At 35.7% G+C, this 22,809-nt stretch overlaps 6 protein-coding genes across 7 annotated transcripts; 4 read left to right on the plus strand and 2 right to left on the minus strand.

Moving 5' to 3' along the window:
* Positions 1-296: 296 nt before the first annotated feature.
* On the plus strand, positions 297-976 carry LOC109187515 (nuclear transcription factor Y subunit A-6). The gene is made up of 2 exons (XM_019337726.1): positions 297-546; positions 617-976. The coding sequence occupies exons 1-2, from the start codon at positions 307-309 to the stop codon at positions 803-805; spliced, it is 429 nt and encodes a 142-aa protein (XP_019193271.1). The 5' UTR covers positions 297-306; the 3' UTR covers positions 806-976.
* Positions 977-1,637: 661 nt separating this feature from the next.
* On the plus strand, positions 1,638-4,292 carry LOC109187512 (PHD finger protein ALFIN-LIKE 4-like). Of its 2 annotated transcripts, none has more exons than XM_019337720.1 (5): positions 1,638-2,027; positions 2,123-2,155; positions 2,843-3,071; positions 3,440-3,575; positions 3,738-4,292. In XM_019337720.1, the coding sequence occupies exons 1-5, from the start codon at positions 1,883-1,885 to the stop codon at positions 4,011-4,013; spliced, it is 819 nt and encodes a 272-aa protein (XP_019193265.1). In that variant the 5' UTR covers positions 1,638-1,882; the 3' UTR covers positions 4,014-4,292. The 2 variants fall into 2 exon arrangements, with proteins under 2 accessions (XP_019193265.1, XP_019193267.1); XM_019337722.1 differs by having other exon boundaries at positions 3,741-4,292.
* Positions 4,293-4,733: 441 nt separating this feature from the next.
* LOC109187510 (solute carrier family 25 member 44-like) lies at positions 4,734-7,098 on the minus strand. The gene is made up of 2 exons (XM_019337718.1): positions 5,471-7,098; positions 4,734-5,204 (listed from the first exon to the last, which is right to left on the minus strand). Exon 1 carries the CDS (start codon positions 6,656-6,658, stop codon positions 5,501-5,503), a length of 1,158 nt encoding a protein of 385 aa, XP_019193263.1. The 5' UTR covers positions 6,659-7,098; the 3' UTR covers positions 4,734-5,204; positions 5,471-5,500.
* Positions 7,099-14,976: 7,878 nt separating this feature from the next.
* On the plus strand, positions 14,977-15,294 carry LOC109187455 (putative lipid-transfer protein DIR1). The gene has a single exon (XM_019337643.1). The coding sequence runs from the start codon at positions 14,977-14,979 to the stop codon at positions 15,292-15,294; it is 318 nt and encodes a 105-aa protein (XP_019193188.1).
* A 1,366-nt stretch (positions 15,295-16,660) lies between these two features.
* On the plus strand, positions 16,661-17,152 carry LOC109187517 (putative lipid-transfer protein DIR1). Its single transcript, XM_019337728.1, has one exon. The coding sequence runs from the start codon at positions 16,706-16,708 to the stop codon at positions 17,012-17,014; it is 309 nt and encodes a 102-aa protein (XP_019193273.1). The 5' UTR covers positions 16,661-16,705; the 3' UTR covers positions 17,015-17,152.
* Positions 17,153-18,579: 1,427 nt separating this feature from the next.
* Positions 18,580-20,256, minus strand: LOC109187456 (leucine-rich repeat extensin-like protein 3). Its single transcript, XM_019337644.1, has one exon. The coding sequence runs from the start codon at positions 20,254-20,256 to the stop codon at positions 18,580-18,582; it is 1,677 nt and encodes a 558-aa protein (XP_019193189.1).
* Positions 20,257-22,809: the final 2,553 nt, after the last annotated feature.

The raw sequence follows: 22,809 nt of genomic DNA on the forward strand, positions 1-22,809 counted from the left end.
CCCTCTGTGACCAACTGAGTTGTCAATGCGGATAAAATTACTTTAGACTTGGGCCTGGGGTTAGTTGCATATATAATATATAATTAATGCAACTTTGTTCTTACCAAATGGCCTGGCATGCATATATCTTTGGGTAGTGGTTTTGCTTAGCTTGATCTGTGGCTCCCACTGCTGTATGTTTATAATAAACACTTCTATAAATAGCATACACAACTACACTAGTGTATTAAATGCAATAATACTACACATACAGGTAGTCTCTTTCTGTTCTCATCTCTTATATATATAATTATATATTATATATATATGCTCCTGCTTCCATACTTAGCTTACCATCATCATCAATCAGCTGCTTCATGCCATAATAATAATGTTCCTCCTTGGGTGTTGAACATGGTGGCCACTCGACTGATCCCACTCCCCCTTGATGACCTTCCTCAAGATGAACATATTTACGTTAATGCTAAACAGTACCAGGCAATTCTCCGGCGCCGGCAATGCCGTGCAAAGCTTCAAGCCCACAACAGCCTTTCCAGGCTTCGAAAGGTACAATAGTACGTGTTAGACTAGTTAATTGGTTGGATTCAGTCTTTTTAGAGTTGTTTTTGTTCTGCAGCCGTATCTGCACGAGTCGCGACATATCCACGCTTTGAATAGGGCTAGAGGGCCAGGCGGCCGATTCTTGAATGTGAAGAAGAAGGTCATCTCATCACAACTCTCTTGCCGGAATGCCTGCAAGTTGCCGACGGTGAAAGTATCTATCGCTGGCGTGAACTCCGGTGAGACAGGTAGCTCCGGCGGTTAATTAGGGGATGATGCCAGGCCACCGCCCGGTTCAATATTGTTTGTTGCTGAAAATAGATAGTCATCCCTGCAGCCCGGCTATCAAATTATATTAGTAGATAAAATTGTAGAATCTATTTGATTTTTTTTTTTTGAATTAGTCAGCTTTAATCAATTTAGATTGCTTTAATTTATTCTAGTTACAAAATAAATTTTACTTAAAAAACACTATCAGGTAACAATTACGAACTTTCTTATCCCGATGGTGGGGTTTAAATTCTTTAAGTGAAAAATATTTGAAAAATTTTAAAACAAATACTAATAAAAAATTATGAATATTTCAAAATAAGTTCTCATAAATTAAATGAGATATAAAATTACACCAGTAACTTGAAATTATAATGGATTTTGACCAACAAAAAAGAAAAACGATTTTTTCTCCCAAAAAAAAAAAAAAAAGAAAAAAAAAGAATAACGATTTGAGATATGACGTGTAGTCCCTTTGGACAGTTATTAGGACAACTGCTATTGTCTCTGTGTTGACCACAACAACTCGGGGCTCCGTATCTCCTAGGTGGGTCGAACCTTTGCCAAAAAACAAAAATATAATAATACTAATATACTATTTAAAAATGTGTTCGAGCGTAATTCCCATTCTAAAACATTACAAATTTAATTCTTACTAATACTTTTTTCATAAATTTAAACGTTGCTTATTATACAAAAATAAAATTTAATTACCCAAATAGTGACTACAAATTTTTTTAGTCATACACCAAATGTAAGAATACATAAATAAATAAAATTAATTAATTATTTTTGGAAGTATTATGGGTTATTACATGGGTCTCGGACTCATCGCCTCTTTCTCAAATCTAGTTAAACCCGTCATCTTCTTTCAGATTCAAATCCGCCCCATTCTTCTTTCTCTCTCTAGACTTGCAGAAGTAGCAGCAAGTTTTCAGCGGATTGTCTTACCCAAATAACAAAACCTTCTAATATCCACTTCCCTTCCTATTTTTATCCCTACTCTACTATTTCTGTACAGAATTTTGTTTCTTGAAGCTTCGTAAGTAAGCAGCTGAGCTTAGCTGGAGAAATGGAGGGAGCGGTTGGCGTAGGAGGAGGAGGAGTAGCCGCCGCCGGCGTAGGCGGAGGCGGACAGTACAACCCTCGTACTGTTGAGGAAGTCTTTAAGGATTTCAAGGGTCGCCGGAACGGCTTAATTAAAGCCCTCACTACAGGTTCTTTCTGAAAAACAAAACAAAAAAAAACTGTTTTTTATTTTTTTTATTTTTTGGTGTCTTTTCGCCTATTAATTTTGTGTTGTCTGTTTCAGATGTCAATGATTTTTATCAGCAGTGTGACCCAGGTAAACGGCCCTTTGCCCTCTCTATTTTTATTCATTCGTCCAATAGAAAGTTACTATCTTTTGCCTTTTCTTACTCTCAACTGTACTCTTAACTGTTCATGGGAGTTTTGTCTATAATCCTTAACTGTTTTTATTGACTGAATAGAGGTGGGTTTGTTGAATCTTGAGCTATTATTGGTTCTGGTTGTACTATGTTACTTGAGTGTAAGTTAACTGAAAGTAACTTTAATTTACCGAAAATTTGCAACTGTTACCTTAAGAGGTAAACTAGACTAGGTTAACTAAGAAGTCCAATAGATAGCTCATACAAGAGCAAAACTTGTGATTACCGAGCCAACTGTCTTACCTAGCTGGTAAAGGAACGCAAGGAGGTAATCCATACTAAGTTATCAACCAAAGAAGGCTATTAGGTAGCTCTCACGAGACTCAAACTTGGAACCTTGTGATTACCGAGCTAACTGTCTTACCAACTTAGCTGGGGTTGCTCATAACTGAAAGTAACTGTATGAGAGACACTTGGCATGCTTATTCACACTAGTCCTTATTACTGGGATTCAACAATTATGTATGTTTATGGTCAATAAGCGATGCTGTGTTTTTTGTTGTGTTTCTTGATTTAATGAGTTTCAGGCATTGGTGTGGTGCTAAATCATCTTGTGTAATGTGTGCATATTCATTGATACGCAGAGAAGGAGAACTTGTGCTTGTATGGGTTTCCCAGTGAGCAGTGGGAGGTCAACTTGCCTGCGGAAGAAGTGCCTCCGGAGCTTCCAGAGCCCGCTCTCGGGATTAACTTTGCGAGAGATGGGATGCAGGAAAAGGACTGGTTGTCTTTAGTTGCTGTCCACAGCGATGCTTGGTTGCTTGCCGTGGCGTTCTATTTCGGTTCCAGATTTGGATTTGATAAAGCTGACAGGTACGCGAAAATCAAGAATTATGGCTGTGTATGTTGAGAAGCATGCGTTTATTCTTCTTGATTGTTTATGTTTCGTTTTCTGCAACCTAATTGCGTTTGGCTTCTTAGCTTTTGTGTAAAGATTTCATGCCTATTAAGCTCGGGGTAAAAATCAATACATCTGTATGGTTTGTAAGAATAATGTTGTTCACTATAGAGTTATTGACACCAATTGCTGAGTACTTAGAGCTCGGAGAAAAACAAACTGCAGAAAGTGTGTTTTACATCTGCGATGTTCGTTAGTCATTACTATTGCGAACTTTTGCATTTATTATATATTAGTGATTGGTGAGTAGTGCTGGCGTTTTGTAAATCATTCTACTATGCAGGAAACGACTCTTCAACATGATAAACGATATGCCTACAGTATTTGAAGTTGTGACGGGCGCTGCAAAGAAACAGCAGAAGGAGAAATCTTCCGTCTCGAATCACAGTAGCAACAAATCAAAGTCAAATCCTAAACCGGTAAAAGTCACTTTTTTAAAGCATATATATTTGGGTTGGATTAAATTATTTGGCAAAACCATTTATGCCAACTTGTACCATGTTTTAGTGGTGGTATTGATTGTCGCAACAAGTTGACATTTGCTTATTGATTTATAATTGCCTTTCTTTGGGGTACAAAAGCAGCGGGCATCTGAATCTCAGGGAAGGTACACAAAACCGCCAACCAAAGACGAAGAGGAGGGGGGATTGGAGGAGGAAGACGAGGAGGAAGAGGAGCATGGCGAGACCTTGTGTGGAGCTTGCGGGGAGAACTATGCATCGGATGAGTTTTGGATATGCTGTGACATATGCGAGAAGTGGTTCCATGGCAAGTGTGTGAAAATCACCCCCGCCAGAGCCGAACACATCAAGCAATACAAGTGCCCGTCTTGCAGCAACAAGAGAGCTCGCCCTTGATGATGATGTAGAAAACCATTTTTATTTCGATAGACAACACTGGATGATGATGGTGATTATGATGCTGTGTCAATCAGTTTCTTTGTATTAGTCATGCACGTTAGCCTAATTGTGGATGTACCTTTGTAGTGTAGCAGAACTAGTTTTCATTTTCGAACATTCTTTAGAATTTTAGCCTTCATTTTACTGCTAGTGTATCATTATTGTGACAAGTTTCAAGTTTCTCCTGAAAGATGAAGTTCTGTGGAGATTGTGTTACTTCTAAGTTGATTCCACTTCTATCCTTGGCAACTAACTACTTTTATTTGATTCAAATGTGCGTTTTGGGTGAAATCCGCCTTGTGATTTTAGCAAACAAAAGAGGTAAATCAGCTTAAGGTTGTTAGGGTTGTCCCCAACTAATTACTTTTCTTGAAATACCAGCAAGCATCTATATTCATTCCAGGAATGTTTTTAAGTGTAATATAACATTCCTAGAAACTCACAAAACCTAAAAGTGTGGGGAAAATGTGACTACTAAAAATGAACTCAAACAAAATTTAGAAACCTCACATTCTTTACCGTGACCTTACACAAGTCACATTCAAGATTGTCTAAATAACCTAATCAAAACGCTCCCTAAAGTTAAAGTTTCAGGCTATGTGAGATAAACTGAACACAACACTCCAAGAATAACCATTTTGTAGAAGACCTGAAGAATATAGAAATAATCACACATGCTCAAAGAGAAGTTCTTGGGTAGGCAAGTATGCATGTGATTCATTTATTATGCAAATCAATTCTGTCTACAATGTTAGAGGACAGGAATATAAGAACAGATACCTACCCATATATACAATGCATTCAAAGATACTTTTGTATTCCTTGCTCTCAAAATATCTGTTGAAGTGGTTGATAATCCCAGGGCCTTTGCCATAGTTGAGCTAAAGTATATGCTTGCCTTGTACATAAACCAAATCTCATTGCACAGCAACATGTTAATATCACCATAGCTATCAGTTGGATTCAAGAATTATCTTCTATGATTGGCTGAATTCAATTCATTAATCCAACTGGGCATACAAGTCAATCAATACCAGTACCCTACCAAACCCATTTATCCAATTGCTGATTGAAAGCTACTCCTTTTAGACTTAATTGGCCAATTGCACACAAGTTGATGGTGAAAGAGACCTTTTCTTGATATCACCACTGCAAGATAGGAATACAATGGTGTCCAAATACTAAGAAATAAAGACTAATGATAAAGGCAAGTCGTTTTAGAACATCAGATCATGCAAAGTTAGGTGGACTCTCTAGAACTTTTTTTTTGTATATATAGATAAAGCAACTTTACATGATGATCTTTGATCTTTCTTGTTCTGAGCATAATTGATGATGACAAAAATGTAAACATGGACTGAAGACTAGAAGAATTTTTTAAAAAAAAAAACAAGAACTGAAGAGAGAGGTAATACCAAGGATTGAGCTTTTGATCATCTCTATGATCATTGTGCTGCAGTCCAGCAATCTTGATTCTTTGTGGAAAGCCTTTTCAAGAATTCGTATGTGGTGATCATGGTGGTAGCAGACAGGGACATTGAAGCCCAGCGGGGGCCTAAGCCTCTGTAACAAGCCGCCCATCCACCCTCCCTGACCAAATTCCTGACTGTTTGCACAACAGTTGGACCCTTCCGGCCATTGTCATCACTCTCAAGAACCTGTAGTCTTGTCTTAATTGTATCTAGAGGCATTGTAATCAAAGCTGATATGCCACCAGCAATGGCTGCACTGAGCCCCTGTACCACCATTACAGTTTTGGAATCAGGTATGAGAGGGTCCATACTAGTTACAACCCTCTCATCCTCATCATATTTCTTGAAAATGTAATAACCATAAGCATAACTACTCCAAACAAGTCTCTGGGCAATGGAGTAAGATGCCCACCAAACCGCATTAGAAGGTGCATAAGTCAAAATCGAAATCCCAAATCCTCTATACAATCCCCTCGGCCCATCCGTGCTAAGAATTTTCCTAAAAGCATCAATCCCATTATGATATTTCAAGGAAGACGATGATGTGCCATGAGCACAAGTACCCTGCACCATGAGCCGCTGGCTCACCACATCAATCGGGGTCCAAACTAGCTGTGCAGCCATGGCAGCACTCAACCCAGCAGCTGCATTGGCTATAGCAGCTGCTGTTGCCTCCGGGAAGCCAAGCTTAATGGTGACAATCCCAACATTGCTCTTGGTAACCTCAAGAGAAGCCATGTAAAGCGCTCTAGCAGGAATTGTACCCATTAAGGAAGTCCCAAATCCTCTATACAACCCGCGAATGCCCTCATGCCTCAACACAGAGAGCGCAGTTGCTATAGAGGAAAGCCGAGACTCAGCCACTTGCTGCCTGGTTTTCAACACCACAACAGGGTAAAGAGCCGCGGAAACACCCGAAAATAAGGCCGCACCCAGGAAGAAAAACTTGGATTTATCAAGCATTTGCCATTCTATATCCGCCGGCAATCGAATTTCCTGAGAAGACTCATCATCCTCTTCCGCCTCGCTCAATCTCACCCCCTCAACTTCCTCTAACTGCTCCATCTTCTCATTCCCCACCTTCAAATCATTCAATCCTCCTTTCCTAACCTCACTTTCATCTCTATGCATATATCTATACGTTCAATCACTAAAAACCTAAATCAGAAACTGTACACAACAGATTCCACCGCGCTATACCTTTAACTTACGGATTATCCGAAGAAGCCTGAGGTTTTTTGCGCTTGCGAAGCCATATTTTGGATCTAAAGTGAGTAACAGCAAAGGAATGTAGCATTTCTCGATTGTTATAACCCGAGAAAAGACCATCGCTGTAACATAGAGCCGCGCACCTCGGGACAGCGATTCTGGAAGCTCGCCGGAATGATCGGATCTCGCCGGAATTATCTAAACTACAGACCTTCTCTCTCCGATAGTATTTCAGCTAATATTTCCATCTCTCAACCACCTCCTCGTACATACATACATGTATTTATATATATAGAGAGAGAGAGAGAGTCAGTAGAAACAGTTAGAAAATGGTGGCGGAGGTTAGGGTGGCGGTAATGAACGGAGACAGGGGAGGAGGTAAGCTTATTAACGAATTTCCTTAAACTTAGGCAAAATTACAGAATCGCCTCGGAACTTTGTGAAAATTACGTTACTGTACTTTATCCAAATACGGAGTATAAGACAATATGGATAAGGACGTATGATCGAGTTTTGACATTCAGAGTATAAAATTATACTAAATGTGGTGGAATTTTTGTTGGCCTTAAGCATTAATTTTCACACTTAAGAGCTCGTTGAGTTATCAAGATATACACATCAACCATCTTAACTTATCGAGACAAGATGTGGGACCTTTGAAGGAGAGATAGTCGAGTAGATGGAATATGATTGTCATTCAAAAGGTTATAAATTTAATTTTTGTCAATATCTTTTCGGTTAAATTTGTCATACATATGTCAATGATTTTGTAGTTAGGTGACATGAAATTACTCTCTCAAATAAAAAATTATAAGTTCAAATTTTAATGGGAGCGGTATTAACTTTTTGTGCTTCAGAACAGATAAAATTAAAATCAGAGAATTAGTTTTATACTTTAATGTTAAATTAGTATACGGTCTAACCAAGGGTAACTACTTTACTTGTTTGGTTGTGATTATTGTGAGAATATTTTGGGGTCATTTTTGTACCGAAGTGGAAGTGGTGGGTCAACACCACGTGTCAATGTTTATTGGATTAATTGTTTATGATTACATGTCATAATAAAATTAACTAATCTAAAGTGTAAATTTCAATTTTTGTCTTCTAACTATAAGGGTCATATTAATTGTACTCTACGATTTTTAAAAGTGTTAATTTAGTATATTGATTATGTAATTTTTATTAATTTTGGTCACTTCAATTAAATTTCGTCAAAAAATATTAATTAGTAAAATAATGAAGATATTTTAATCATTTTATCTCTCTTTTCTTCTTCTCTGATGAGTCCATATTAAAGAGTGAAGATCATCGTTCAAAAGAATGAGGCATTATTCATGACATAATGCAATGTAAAGGCACTAGTGTGCTACAAATATGCTTAATGCTGCCAAGCTTATAAGAAATACAATATCATAAGTTGATAAGAATTTTAGCTATGGTCTTCAATATGTTCGTGACATAGATATGTTTTAGAAGTTCGATTATACATTAAAAGAGGTTGATAGTTTCACATACGATGAAAAAAAGACATTGTTTCGATAAAACTCATTGATCATAATAATAATTAATAAAATGATTTTTTTTCTCAACCTTGATCCTGATCAACTTACCGTGAAAAGAAACTTCGTTGTTGCCAATTAATCATTATTCAGGTTCACATTTTATGAACATTATTACTATTATTCGTTTATTTTGGAATTTATTATACATTATATTAAGAACATTTGTTTTGATTTTGAGTATTTTGTTGAAAAAAAATTATGTTATTATTCTTTTGAATATTATTAAAGGCTCTTTAAACAAAATTTGGTTACTTATATGACTATTTTATTATTATTATTATATTTTTTTATAGGAGAAGTATTTATATCTTTAAACACATATTCTATTTATATTTCTTAAACCAACCAAACACTACAATAACATTCATAAAGTCTATTTCTTCTGCAAATCAATCAATAGAATATAATTCATGTTCTATTTCTTGCTTATTTTATTCACAATGAAATAATTTTTTATTTTTTTTTAGTATATAAAATAATATTACTATTCTCTCAAAATTCATTACGTGAACCAAACGTGGTACAAAGTATCTAGAACAATAACGAGTTCATATTGTGCAAAAGAGAAAATTTTATTAGACATTAACTCTAGATTAATTTCCTGAGCTACAAGACTAGTGATTGCCACGGGTCAAAAGTAGTGGTTAAAGGTTCATTATTAGCAAAAATCATAACTTAAATCATAACTAATTGTCTTAACTCTTAACCCAACTTCTACATTTGTTTACTTTTCTTATTCTCCCTGAATCTCCGACCCAAAAGCCCTCACATTCTGACTTGACAGAATATTTGGTTGGACGATGAAAATCACGATGATTTAATGGTTCAACAGACATGATCAAATGCTCGTTCACTTTCGACATAATCTCTACACTGCTATCGTCGAAGTTCGAATATTGATTTCTTCTCTCAAATTAAATACGGCATATTAAACCATTGAACTAAGTATGTGCAAATATTTATTTACTTTTCTATATACATGAGTGGTCTCATAAAGCAAATCTTGCTATAAAAAATCTCATGTATAGTAGCTTCAAGTTGATTGATGCCCTTGTAATTTGTATTGTCAAAGTGGGTTAGCGGGGACTTGTTTCTACGAACAGGGTAAGGTTGGGTTCTTTGCAAGCATATTGGAAGTTTGAGTTTAAATTGGTTTCATTGTATACAAAAATGTACAATTTAATTAATATTAAGTCTTGAAAATTAACTTAATATATTTTTTTTTATGAACCTGAAATGTTGATTCATAAGGTCTAAGATATAACTCGACAAAGTGAAAAAAGATATTAAAGAAAATAGGTCTACAGCGGCTGGACCTGTCATGCATATTGACGGATTTAAAAGATTATGTTCTGTTTTGACAGCTCTATTTTGTTATTCTCTACATGAAAAACACTTTTGTTTTATGAAAAATTTAGAACCACAAAAACCTCATCTCGTGACACTCCCACCATACTACTTTTTTTACTATAAATAATTCACATATTCATGCAATCATGCATTCACGGACCGCACACTAGCTACACAGTAGAGATATCATCACTCATTTCCTCTACAAAAACCTCAACCCCTGCTAAAACACAGATAGATAGATCGAGACAATCATGGAGGCTTACACGAAGCTAAGCAACGTTAAGATAATAGTGTTAGCTGTTGTGATGTTGGGCGGCATTGGCGAGGTGTGCCATGCCCAATCCGTTTGCAACATGTCGAGGGAGGCGCTGATGTCCTGCCGGCCGGCGGCAACCCCGCCGAATCCCCCGCCGCCTTCCGCCGCGTGCTGCACCGCCATTTCCCACGCCGACCTTGGCTGTCTCTGCTCCTACAAGAACTCCTCCTGGCTGCCTTCCCTCGGCGTCGACCCCAACCTCGCCATGACCCTGCCCAAGAAGTGCAAATTCTCCGCCCTTGCTTGCTAGAGATCACCCAATCCAATATATATTTATATTTATATATGTCTGTGCTGCATGTAATGTGTTCATTCTACGTATGTTGTGTCGTTGTCGTCGTCCTAAAATAAAATCATATGTTCTCTGTCTTGTATCTTGCCTTTTTCGCCCATTCACCGCTAAAAATTATGAAATTTCCCACCACTTCAAAGTGATCTTAGATCAGTTGAAAGCTTTGTTCCGACCACTTTTGATATCCAGAAAAACCTTTGTTGCTATTTCCGGCCATTTTTGCTTTCGATGATTTAAAGATCACTTTCAGGTGGTCGGAAATTCCATAATTTCCAGTAGTGATTATATATATGTTCTTGGTTTTCATTCGAAACTTGGCCGTTGAAACGCCGTCGAGGAAGACGAACTGGCCGGCCGGCGGAGGAAGACCCACAAGTCAACACTAAGTCATTCGCCTGGGAAATTGAATGAAATGGAAATTATTGGAGTGGTCCACAGAAAAAAAAAATTTTAAAATGTATGGTCCAGAGAAAAATGAGAAGATTTTTAAAATTGGATAAGAGGACAAAAATCATTTTCCGTATGTGTTTTATATATACTAGATTCATAATTCGTGTATGTAAAGGAGTTTTTTTTTTTTTTTTTTTTTTTTTTTTTTTTTTTGAAAGGAAGGAGTTTTGTTAAGGGTTGATACAACACACATGATAAGGTTAAATACCACATGTACATTAAGGTTAGGTTAATAGATTAGAGTTAAACATGATTTTTAAACATAATGAATTAAAAGAGTTGGCACGTTTCAAGTTTATGACGCGACCGTACCGTTTAGACATGTTAATACATATAAGTTTTTTTTTTTTAGAAAAAAAATTGTTATTAAATCTACAATTAAATTAATAAAATAGTAATAATATTTAGCTCATAACATACTACAATATTCATAAAATAATATTTAAAAATAATAAGTAATGAATTTTACTAAAAATAAAAAAAAAATCATGAGAAGGACTAAAAGTGTCCAAAAAACGATAGTCTGAGACTAAATTTGGAATTGCCACCAAAGACAAGGGACTTCCGGTGGAATTAACTCTATTATATTTTTTATAGGAGAAGTATTTGTATCTTTTAAACACATATTTCATTTATATTTCTTAAACCAACCAAACACGGCAATAACATTCATAAAGTCTATTTCTTCCGTAAACCAATCAATAGAATATAATTCATATTATATTCCTTGCTTGTTTCATTCATGATGGAATAATTTTTTTTTTTTTTTAGTATATGAAAGAATATTTCCATTCTCTTAAAATTCATTACGTGAACCAAACATGCTACAAAGTCTCTAGCTAGAACAATAACGAGTTCATATTGTGCAAAAGAGAAGAATTTATTAGACCTAACTCTAGATTAATTTCCTGAGCTACAAGACTGGTGATTGCCACGGGTCAAAACTAGTGATTAAAGGTTCATTATTAGCAAAAATCATAACTTAAATTGTTATTAGATTGACTCACTTTATTTTTTATGTATGTAGATATAAATTTATAAAGTTTAGAGTATATTCTGACAAATTCAAAAAATGAGCTATACTAGAAATAGACAGTTGTTATATCGTGGATCGCGGTGTACGTGCACCGTTGTCAAAAAGGTGTCGTTTCTTTAAGTACAGAAACGACGAGCCGTTACTGTTAACGGAGCGCGCATTTTTTTGTGTGTTAATTACCAACTGAAACTATAGTGTATCTAAACTGACACTACAGTGTTTCTAAACCGATATTGCCTCACGTATTATTTTATATATTATCAAATGAAACTGCAGTTATATCAAAATGATACTGTAGTTGTGGTGAAATGAAACTGCAGTTTATATAAAATTAAATTGAATAACATTTCACATATTTGAATGTATATTGTGCAATGAAGCTGTAGTTATATCTAAATGATCATGTTGTTGTGTTTTAATGAAACTATAATGTATATAAATTAAAATTAAATAACATTTTCGCATATTTGAGTGTATAAATGTCAAATGAAACTGTAGTTATATCGAAATGAAACTGTAGTTGTGTTGAACTGAAACTGCAGTGTATAGAAAATGAAACTGAATAACATAATTATTTTTTTTTTTTACGAAACAGGTACCGTTTCTTTTCATTAAACAAAACGACGTTGTTTTGAACTTTAGTGAATAATCGATTATGAACCGTGATACACGATATAATTTGCCAGAAATAGATATTCCGTATAATAATTTAGAGTAAATACCCAAAATGGTCCCTCGACTATAGCTAAATTCACAAATTGATTCTCGACTTTCAATTTCAACCAATTAAGTCCTTAACTTTGTAATTTTGACACGATTTGGTCATCCATCTATTTGACCGTTTGTTGACCGTGATAGACGATCTCCAGAAGAACATTCAGCTCTCGTCGGAGCACGTGGAGGCCTCCAGGATGACGTTGCACTGGTTCAGAAACACGTCGTCTTCTCCGCTCTGGTACGAACTCAACTACATTGAATCCACAGGGAGGATGAAGAAAGGCGACCGGATTTGGTAGATTGCTTTCGGCAGTAAATTCAAATGTAACAATGCGGTCTGAAAATGCAACCAGAACCTTAAAAAACCAACGATGAACCATGAAATTACATATATATTCTCAAAAATCACAGTCAACAAACGGTCAAATAGACAGATGACCAAATTGTGTTAAAATTACAAAGTTAAAGACTTAATTGGTTAAAATTGAAAGTCGAGGATCGATTTATGAATTTAGCTATAATCGAGTGACCATTTTGGGTATTTACTCAAGAATTTATGTCGGGCGAGTTGGCATAACGTGTAGAAAGCTATTTACTTTCTCACTGCACCGCGGTGCATAATCGATTATGCACCGCGCGTCTTTTTTTTAAATGAAAATAAACAGTGTTTGTTTCCGTCGTTTCGCACCCTTTTGCAAAAAGTAACTCTGTTATTCAGTGTCATTTTGTATACACTGCAGTTTCAGTTCAACACAACTACAGTTTCATTTCGATATAACTATAGTTTCATTCGATATTTATAGACTCAAATATGTGAAAATGTTATTTAATTTTATTTTATATACACTATAGTTTCATTAAAACACAACTACATGATCATTTTGATATAATTACAGCTTCATTGTACAATATACACTCAAATATGTGAAATGTTATTCAGTTTCATTTTATATACACTGCAGTTTCATTTCACTATAACTACAGTATCATTTTGATATAACTGCAGTGTCGGTTTAGATATACTATAGTGTCAGTTGGTGTTTAATACACCAAACAAGCAGACTCCGTTAACTCTAACGACGGGCCGTTTCTTTACTTAAAGAAACAGCGTCGTCTTTTACCGCGGTGCACATGCACCGCGGTCTATAATATAACTACTGGCATAACGTGTAGAAAGCTATTTACTTTCTCTCTGCAATTGGGTCCGGATCTGACTTTTCTTAAACCCAACTTGTACGGTTGTGGCCTTCATTTCTCCATTAATTATTGGGCGTAGGGATTAATTTTGTTTAGCACAATAACGCCAACTTGTATTTTAAAAAATAAATACGACCTATTGATGAATAGTCAATAGGTCAATATAAAAAAAAAGTATATGTAAAACTAGTTTTCCAAAATAAATATATAGTCTATTGTGAGCCAACCAATAGAAGTGACTTTAAGCATTGACGAGTGAATGACTATTTGTCTTAACCCAACGTCTACATTTGTTTACTTTTCTTCTTCTCCGACCCAAAGGCCTTTACATCCCGGCTTGACAGAATATTTAGTTGGACGATGAAAATCACAATGATTTAATGGCTCAGTATATATGATCAAATGTTCGTCTACTTTAGACATAATCTCCACTCTGCTGTCGTCGAAGTTCGAACATTGGTCTCTTCTTTTAAATACGGTATATTAAATCATGGGATAAAGTACAAATAAGCTATTGAACTATTTGGGAAACATCAATTAAGCAATCAATTCAAAACTCAAATAACACTCAAATAAGTCATTGAACCCGGAAAAAAAGAGCAAATAAGCCATTGAACCCGAAAAAAAAAAAGAATTAACATTTTTAACAGGTTAACTCTAGGTTTTTATTGACTAGATTGTCAAATGTTTATTTTATTTATGTTTCTTCTTCTTATTATTAATACTAATATTATCCACTTGGATAGTATTATATTTTAAAGTAATTATAATCAAAATAATTTTACCTTGTTGGTTTCCTAGCAAGCATATTGGAAGTTTGAGTTTAAATTGGTTTCATTGTATACAAAATTTTACAATTTAATTAATATTGAGTCTTCAAATTAAATTAACTTAATTAACTTTTTTAATGAATCTGAAATGTTGATTCATAAGGTCCAAGATATAACTCAACAAAATTAAAAAAAAAAAAAAAAAAAGATATTAAAGAAAATAGATCTACAGCGACTGGACCTACATGTCATATTGACGGATTTAGAAGATACTATTCTGTTTTGACAGCTCTATTTTGTGACTTCTTTACATGACTACGTGACAAACACTTTTGTTTTAAGTATTCATGGAAAAATTAGAACCACAAAAACATCATCCCGTGACACTCACACCATACTACTTTCTTACTATAAATAATTTACATCATTCATGCATTATATTCACGGACTGCACAATAGCTACACAAACAGTAAAGAAATCATCACTCATTTCCTCTACAAAAACCTCAACCCCTGCTAAAACACAGATAGATAGATCGAGACAACCATGGAGGCTTACACGAAGCTAAGCAACGTTAAGATAATAGTGTTAGCTGTTGTGATGTTTGGCGCCATTGGCGAGGTGTGCCATGCCCAATCCGTTTGCAACATGTCGAGGGAGGCGCTGATGTCCTGCCGGCCGGCGGTAACCCCGCCGAATCCCCCGCCGCCTTCCGCCGCGTGCTGCACCGCCATTTCTCACGCCGACATTGGCTGTCTCTGCTCCTACAAGAACTCCTCCTGGCTGCCTTCCCTCGGCGTCGACCCCAACCTCGCCATGACCCTGCCCAAGAAGTGCAAACTCTCCACCGCCACTTCTTGCTAGAGATCACCCAATCCAATATATTTATATTTATATATGTCTGTGCTGCATGTAATGTGTTTATTCTACTTATGTTGTGTCATTGTCGTCGTCCTAAAATAAAATCATATGTACGTTTTCTGTCTTGTATCTTGAAAAGAATTTGTTATTAAATCTACAATTAAATTAATAAAATAGTAATGATATTTAACTCATAACATACTACAATATTCATAATATAAAATAATAACTAATGTTAATACTAAGTAGTTAAGCGGGTTAATTTGTTAATACAAAAATTTTAATGAGTTCTTAACATATAATGTTATTAACGTAATTCATTAATGACCTGTGACACGTTAAAGGTAAATATTAATATGTTATTTTCGTGTTTTATTTTGTATTGTATTAACAGGTTGTGTTACAAATTTTCAAGTTTACTTCAAACAATTTTAAAGCTAATTTATCATATATTTTTAAAAAATAATTATATTATTTCTCAAATTCGATTGAGTCTTAAATCACAAGAAACATATTACAAAAATTTACCCCCCTAAATACTTATATATTTTATTAGTTGGTATATTTTTAAGAATTTTATCGATTTACATATAACTAGTAAGTCACTCATGTTTATATTTTGATATTTTTATGCACTCATTATTTTTTTTTTATTAGACACTACACATTATATATTTATTTTATATTTAATACAATTTTTTTTAATGAATTAAGGAGAATTCTAACTAAATTGCATTGAGCGGATTCTGTAAATAAAAGAAATTTGTTTTGAGTGAGGTTGAGTCTTGAAACGCCGTCGAGGAAGACCAAATCGCCGAGGAAGACCCAAGTCAAAGTCAAGCATTGATTAAGTCTTTCACGCATCTGCAGAGAAACTTATTGGTGGGACATTTATGTATTTAATCACTTAGGTCTCATCAACTCTAGATATTTTGTTGCCATGGGGGACTATAGCGACTTATACCACTCTGTAATTAAGTCGTCAAAAACAATTTAAAAATAATTTAAACTGATTTATCTTTTATTATTTTTTTGTTAATTAAAATTAAAATAAGATGAATTTCACTCCGAAAGTATATTTAGATAGAGGTACGTTATTGTAGAGATATAATTGGCTCAATCACTACAATTCTACAATGTTCTAAGGTTTCAAATTTGACCTTCTTAGTTGGAACGAGATAAACAATTAATCAACTATGAAAAACCTAAATGAATTACTTTCTTGTGGTCCTTTGTTAGTCAGGGTTATCAAACAGACAGGGTATGATATTGGTTTTTCGGGCTAACACAAAAATTCCATTACACGTGGGGACATGCATTATTGATCTATGGACTATGGACACCCTACCACTACTATATATACACACACAAAGACACTAAACATAATTAAGATAGGATATTTGAATTTGTGATAATGAAGTTGATGGTGGGCGTGTTGTTGGCTACGATAGCCGCCGGAATGATGACGTCGACGGTGAAGGTGTCGGAGGCGCAGACGATATGCAACATGTCCGGGAAAGATCTGATGGCGTGTAAGCCGTCGGTGACGCCGCCGAAGCCGCCGCCGCCTTCCCCGAACTGCTGCTCGGCGTTGGGCCACGCCGACATGCGCTGCCTCTGCTCCTTCAAGAACTCGAAGCTGCTGCCGTCGCTGGGGATCGACCCCAACCTCGCCATGCAGCTTCCTGAGAAGTGCAAACTCCCCCACCCTGCCCACTGCTAATTAAGCTACCTGCTTACACAATATTATCTACCATTTCGATCTACCTACTTCAATTTTATGTGTTCTACCACCAATAATCTAAGTCTAGCTCTTCCGTTTACGAAAAAAATTCATAATTATTATCTGAATGTATGTAGTTATTATGCTATTTCGGTCACTCATCTATGAATGCAATACTACTAATACTGTGTTTGATATATATATATATAAACTAATACTTTCTTTCTTAAGGTCTTGAAAGGGTGATTAAATGCGTAGAACATGTCACAAATTCATAGTGCGATTTAATTTAACTCTCCTGCGGTATAGTTTGGAAAAACAGATCGGAGTAAAGTATGATTTATTTATTGCATAGTAGTGGTTAAACAAATTCATTATAATTAGAGCAAGTCTTGATCTTTTTTTTTTTTTTTTTTTTTTTTTTAGAATGGGAAAATGAGCAAGTCTTGGTCTTTTTTTCTTCTTCTTTTTTTTTTTCCTTTTAAAATGGGAAATTAAAATGACACTTATATATGAATGATCAATGATAGTGATATAATGAAATTTTCCTTCAATTATAGTAGTATCGATCCAATCACTATTCCTCCTCAATTATTTATTTATTCTTGAAGCAATTATTTATTATATCACTATTAACTCAAAAAAGTGCCAATTCCAACGAATAAAACATTACTTTGGTTTATGAGCAAAGAATGTTGAAGAATATAATCAAACTGAAATGCATGGAATTTAATTTTCTTGTGGTAAAGACAGCAATTTGAAGCTACATACTAAGACATATTTTAGCTTAATAACCAATGAAACAAGGAATCAGTTGAGTGAAATAATGGAAAACAATTGGAGCAACCTAACTGAATTGGTCGGACAATAATTAATTTGATAATGTAAACTGAATTTAGTCACAAGATGAATTTACCCAACATACTTTTGAGTAGCGCCTATGAACTTTCTTATACGCATCATCATCCTAAACAATACAAAACTACTTTGGTAAAGATACACAAATCAAAGTTTGTAGTCTTGTTTGTTCTGATAACAATGCATGAAAACTGGATCTTGGTCTGGATGAAATAATGGAGTTGGACTTTACTCACATATAGTCCACAAAATAGCACCATTTTTCAAACTGTCAATATCAACTCTCAACAAAAATACCAACAACCATTTGTCCTATATTGATTAATTCTTAAACCTAGACTAATTATAAGTACCACTTACCATTAATCTCGCAACCGTACAATGCCCAAGAATCCGATGTGAATATTAAACACAATAGATATATTTTTTTGAGTACTAACTCTGTTATAATGTAATATCTGTATATAATTACTTTCTCAATCTACTGAAACACAAAGATAAAAACCTCCAAAAATCAAACCAAATTTATTAATTTCAAAAAAAAAAATGAAGAAGAATCTTCTAATTGTCTGTACAGTGTACACCATGAAACCAGAGACCATCAAATCATCTAAAAACGTGTGTATAAAAATATGGGGAAAAAAAATAAAAAAAAAAATCAAACCAATCAATCAAATGATTAAAAAAGAAAATAAAAAATCAGTTATTTAACTAAGTTCTGAAGATGGGCCTAGATTGGACAAGCCCAAACCTTGTTTTTTCATGGAGTTCATCTTCTCCAGCTTCAGCCCAGCTCTGAACTTTGAGATGAAGTTTTCAGCTTTGGTGTTCACGTCCGGGCTGGGGCAGAACAATGGCGACGGTGGAAACGGCGTACGCTCACCGCCGCTCTCCGCTGCCGTCGGGGTGACATCGGAGTCCAACTCTTCAGGGTCCGGCGACCCGGAGCGCGAGCTTTCTAGGCTGTCTATCCTCACGTAGTCACCTTGCACGACGAACTTCCACGCCGACTTTTTGAAGAATGGCGGCGGAGGCGGCGGCGGCGGGATTGGGATCAAGGGCGACTCTCCTCCGGTGTTGCGTTTCTCGTTCCCTGGTGCCGCTCTATGCCTGCTGACTGTTGGAGATCCGGCGTTGGGCCTTGATGTGCGCCGTGGATTGGCGGTGGTCGGCGGCGGCGGGGGTGGTGGAGGTGGGACAGATGGAGTTGGGGTGGCATTTTTCTTTCGTTTGGTTTTCTTGGAAGAAAACAAATTGTGGAAAACAGAGGGTGGTGGAGGCGGCGGCGGCGGAGGTGGTGGCGGAGACGGCGGAGGAAACTGGAAATGCAGAGGAGGAGGCTGTGATGTATGAAGGAGAGCATCCAAATTGTCTACGCTTTGTGATCTATGTTTTCTCTTCCTTTTGTGATACAGAGAGCTTATAATGAACCCCTTAGTCCTACTGCTACTATTTCTCTTCCGTTCACTTTTACTGCTCTTTGGCTCCACATAGTGCGGCAACGGCGGAGGAGGCGGCGGCGGCGGCGGAGATGCTGCAGGTGCCGGTGGCGTTACAGGTTTCTTTGACTCAACATCGTGATCCCTCTTCTTGCGTGTTCTAGTCTTCCTTTTGGGTTCAAGACTCTCATATGTTACCTTCTCCTTATCTTCATATACGGGTTCTGGTGCCGCCGCCTCCGCCGCCGGCGGCGGCGGCGGCGGAGGAGATGAAGGTGCCGGTAATGGAGCTTCCTTCACTACTGCATCAACATAAACAATCTTATTACTTTCTGCCTCCGGAACCCGATCAACTTCCCTCCAGCTCCGGCGCCGGTAAAGCTGACCGGAATCATATACTCGAGAAGCGTCAACTCGGGTATCGTCATAAAACCGCCACTGATCATCGGCGGATACCCACCGCGGCGACATTTCACACAGATCAGGGTACGAGCTAAAAGTCCGCCGCAAACCCCCGCCGCCGCCGCCATTAAACGATCTCCGATCCGAGCTCTCAACCCACCGATCAAAAGCCGGCGGATTCGATCTCCGATTTACTTCGTCCCTATAACCATACCAAACCGGCGTCCCCGGATTCGATTTCTGCAACTCATTCTTGCTCCTACTAAGAACCCCAAACACTATCGCCAGAAAAACCAGAACCACATTCACCGAATCCCAGCTCTTCTTCACACTACTCGGCCTAAACACGCTGCTGGTAAAAGACACAGTCCAAGGAAGAACAAAAACCAGGAAGAAAACGGCAGCCACAACGAGAAGAAACACCAAGATCCCGGAGCTGAAAACCGCAGACTCAACACGGCGGCGAATCCCATCGCCGCGGCGGACGCCGGCGTTGCCTTGTACCCAAAACGGAGTCACGCTTTCCCCACCGTCTTCTTCCATCTGTTATAGCTAATAGTAATCGATCGCTTCTTTTCCGACAGGAGAGAGCTTTTGATAACAAAAAAGAAAGCTTTTTTCTTTGCTTTTGCTTTAAGGAAATGGTATTCGTATGAATGTTGTGAAGTACGATAGTCGATATATGATGTTTTTTTATAAGGTTTGTGGCGTAGGTAATGATAGCTTGTGGGGTTGGAATGCTACAGTTGTGTTAATAGGAAAGATTGAATATTATCCAAATGATTAATCAATTTAAGTGGTTTGTCTTTGACATGAGTATTAATTGTATAAAATATAATTAGTTAAAGTACACATCAAGTTCACATAATACCTATAGTTTATTCCACTTATACTCAATTGAGTATTAGTCAAGATATTACAAATTTAGTGACATTTTCGTTATGGGTGTAAGAATATAAAGATCATGTGAATGGATTTTGTTATTTTCTTCTAGTGAAATTTCGCAGTAGCAGAATTCCGTAACATGATTTGTTAGTGATTAAAGTTTGTGAACAGAAATCACTCTTTTTACATGAATATGTCATGTGAATAGACATTTTTTATTGTAGATATTGATCATTCACAAGTTATGTGACAAATTTTGGTAAAATTTTATTGGGGTTCTTACCGAAAAGACTAAAAGTGAGAACAATATAAATCATGCACTTATATAGTACGTGACACTTTTTTTATAGTCATGCACTAATAGTGATGACAATATCACCAGATGATGACCAAAAGTAATAATAACTAGTGAAGTTTACATCTGATATATGATTTACGGACTATTACATAAGAGTTTAGTTCATTCCGTACACATTCTTAGATAGTGACTACGAGTTTCCTATCAAGTATCAAAAAAAAAATGTAGCAATAACTCTATTCAATATATATTTTCACTTTTAATCTTTAACCTACAAATTTTTCATATTTAATTTAGTCCAAAATATCTTAAATACTTTTAATTTGAAAAAAAAAATGTTCATAAAGCATTAATTTATTTCTTTAAATTTAAGTCGTCTATTATCTCAAGTTCACACGTACATTAAGTAATCTAAACAATAGAATACATACAAAAATTTGGTAGGTACATCAATCTAAAATGTTTTTAGACATACTCTTGTGTATAAAGTTTGAATCTTCATAACTCATTTATGTCATATTAAACTAGAAAGCAAGTCAAGCTAGCATAAACTATAATGATATTTGGAATGCGTCCTGGAAAAAACATGTGATCACATATAATATAAAAATTTACAAATACTTCAAAAACAATGTCTGAATGAATAAATTAAAACATGATTATTGTACTATAAAATTATTAATTTGACTCTTGTTAATAACTTTTCAGTTTAGCTTATCATACGTGATCTTTTTAATATATTTTACATGTCTTGTGTGATTTGTAAGTTATTATACACGAGTAAGATTTTCTGATCGTAAACAGAAAGAAAAAAAAAACAATAAATTAAAATTGATGTAGAAATGTGGACGCTGGATGGATCAGCTGTAACATAGTACATATTCATGCACTCCAGGACAGAGGAAGAATGTAAGGTCACATGTTGTCTGTAAGGTTGACAGCCAAACGGAAACCGCGTAGCCCAATCATATGCTAATTCACCAGATCATATCAGAGGTTTTTTTTTTTTTTTTTTTTTTTTAAATAAAAAATACTATTGACTCTATTACAATGTAGTATCTGTTCATACTTGTGCTCGACTACAAGGCCTTTGGCACCAGATCAGAGGTTTTAGAATCAGACATGAGCTGCCATGGAGGACTCCATCTCCGATCCATTTTAGCGTACTATACGTACGTGTTACATTCTATCCCATGAAAACGTAACATTTGATAAATAAACATAAAGTTATAAGTTTGAGCTTGACAAAATATAATATACATGATGAGTCTAGCCTACTATCATATGATATTAACTCATACTTGGGATCAAACAATGATATTTATGTCGACAATTACGTGTCAATTGATCGTACACTACTAAGAAGAGCATATAATGTTAGTACGCTAAAATTGAAATTTTTTGTTTTCAAAAAAAAAAAGAAAAAAAACTGAAATTTTATAATGATAAGAAAAAAAAAGTAAATGTTATAATCAATGAAAGAGTTAAATATAAAGACTATTTAAAAATGTTTGTGAATCCAAATTGCATACCACTTACAGGTTACAGCTCACAAAAAGGAAAGTCCAGTAGTAAAGATATGTTATTATTTTGGGTTTGGCAGAAAAGTGTAGTTATAAAACGCGGAACCAGCGCTTTATCAATCGCTATGCTCTCGTGTCTTGTACGCAGCTTTCACTTCCATCAACTTGCATTTATAATTTCATATTTATTGATTTTTGGGTTATGAAATGAAAATAATAATTCAACTTACTTATACAGCAAAACCCACGTAATTATTTATTTTAAATTTAATTAGTTTTACTATTAATGTTGAAAATTTGTAACTTTTAGTTTACGGGTAGTCAGGCACAACTAGTACTATTCATTAATCAAAACAAGTAATATAATGTGCTATCAGGTACTCTGTATTA

The sequence above is a fragment of the Ipomoea nil genome, unplaced genomic scaffold (assembly GCF_001879475.1).
Source record: "Ipomoea nil cultivar Tokyo-kokei standard unplaced genomic scaffold, Asagao_1.1 scaffold1421, whole genome shotgun sequence".
Classification (NCBI taxonomy): Eukaryota; Viridiplantae; Streptophyta; class Magnoliopsida; order Solanales; family Convolvulaceae; genus Ipomoea; species Ipomoea nil.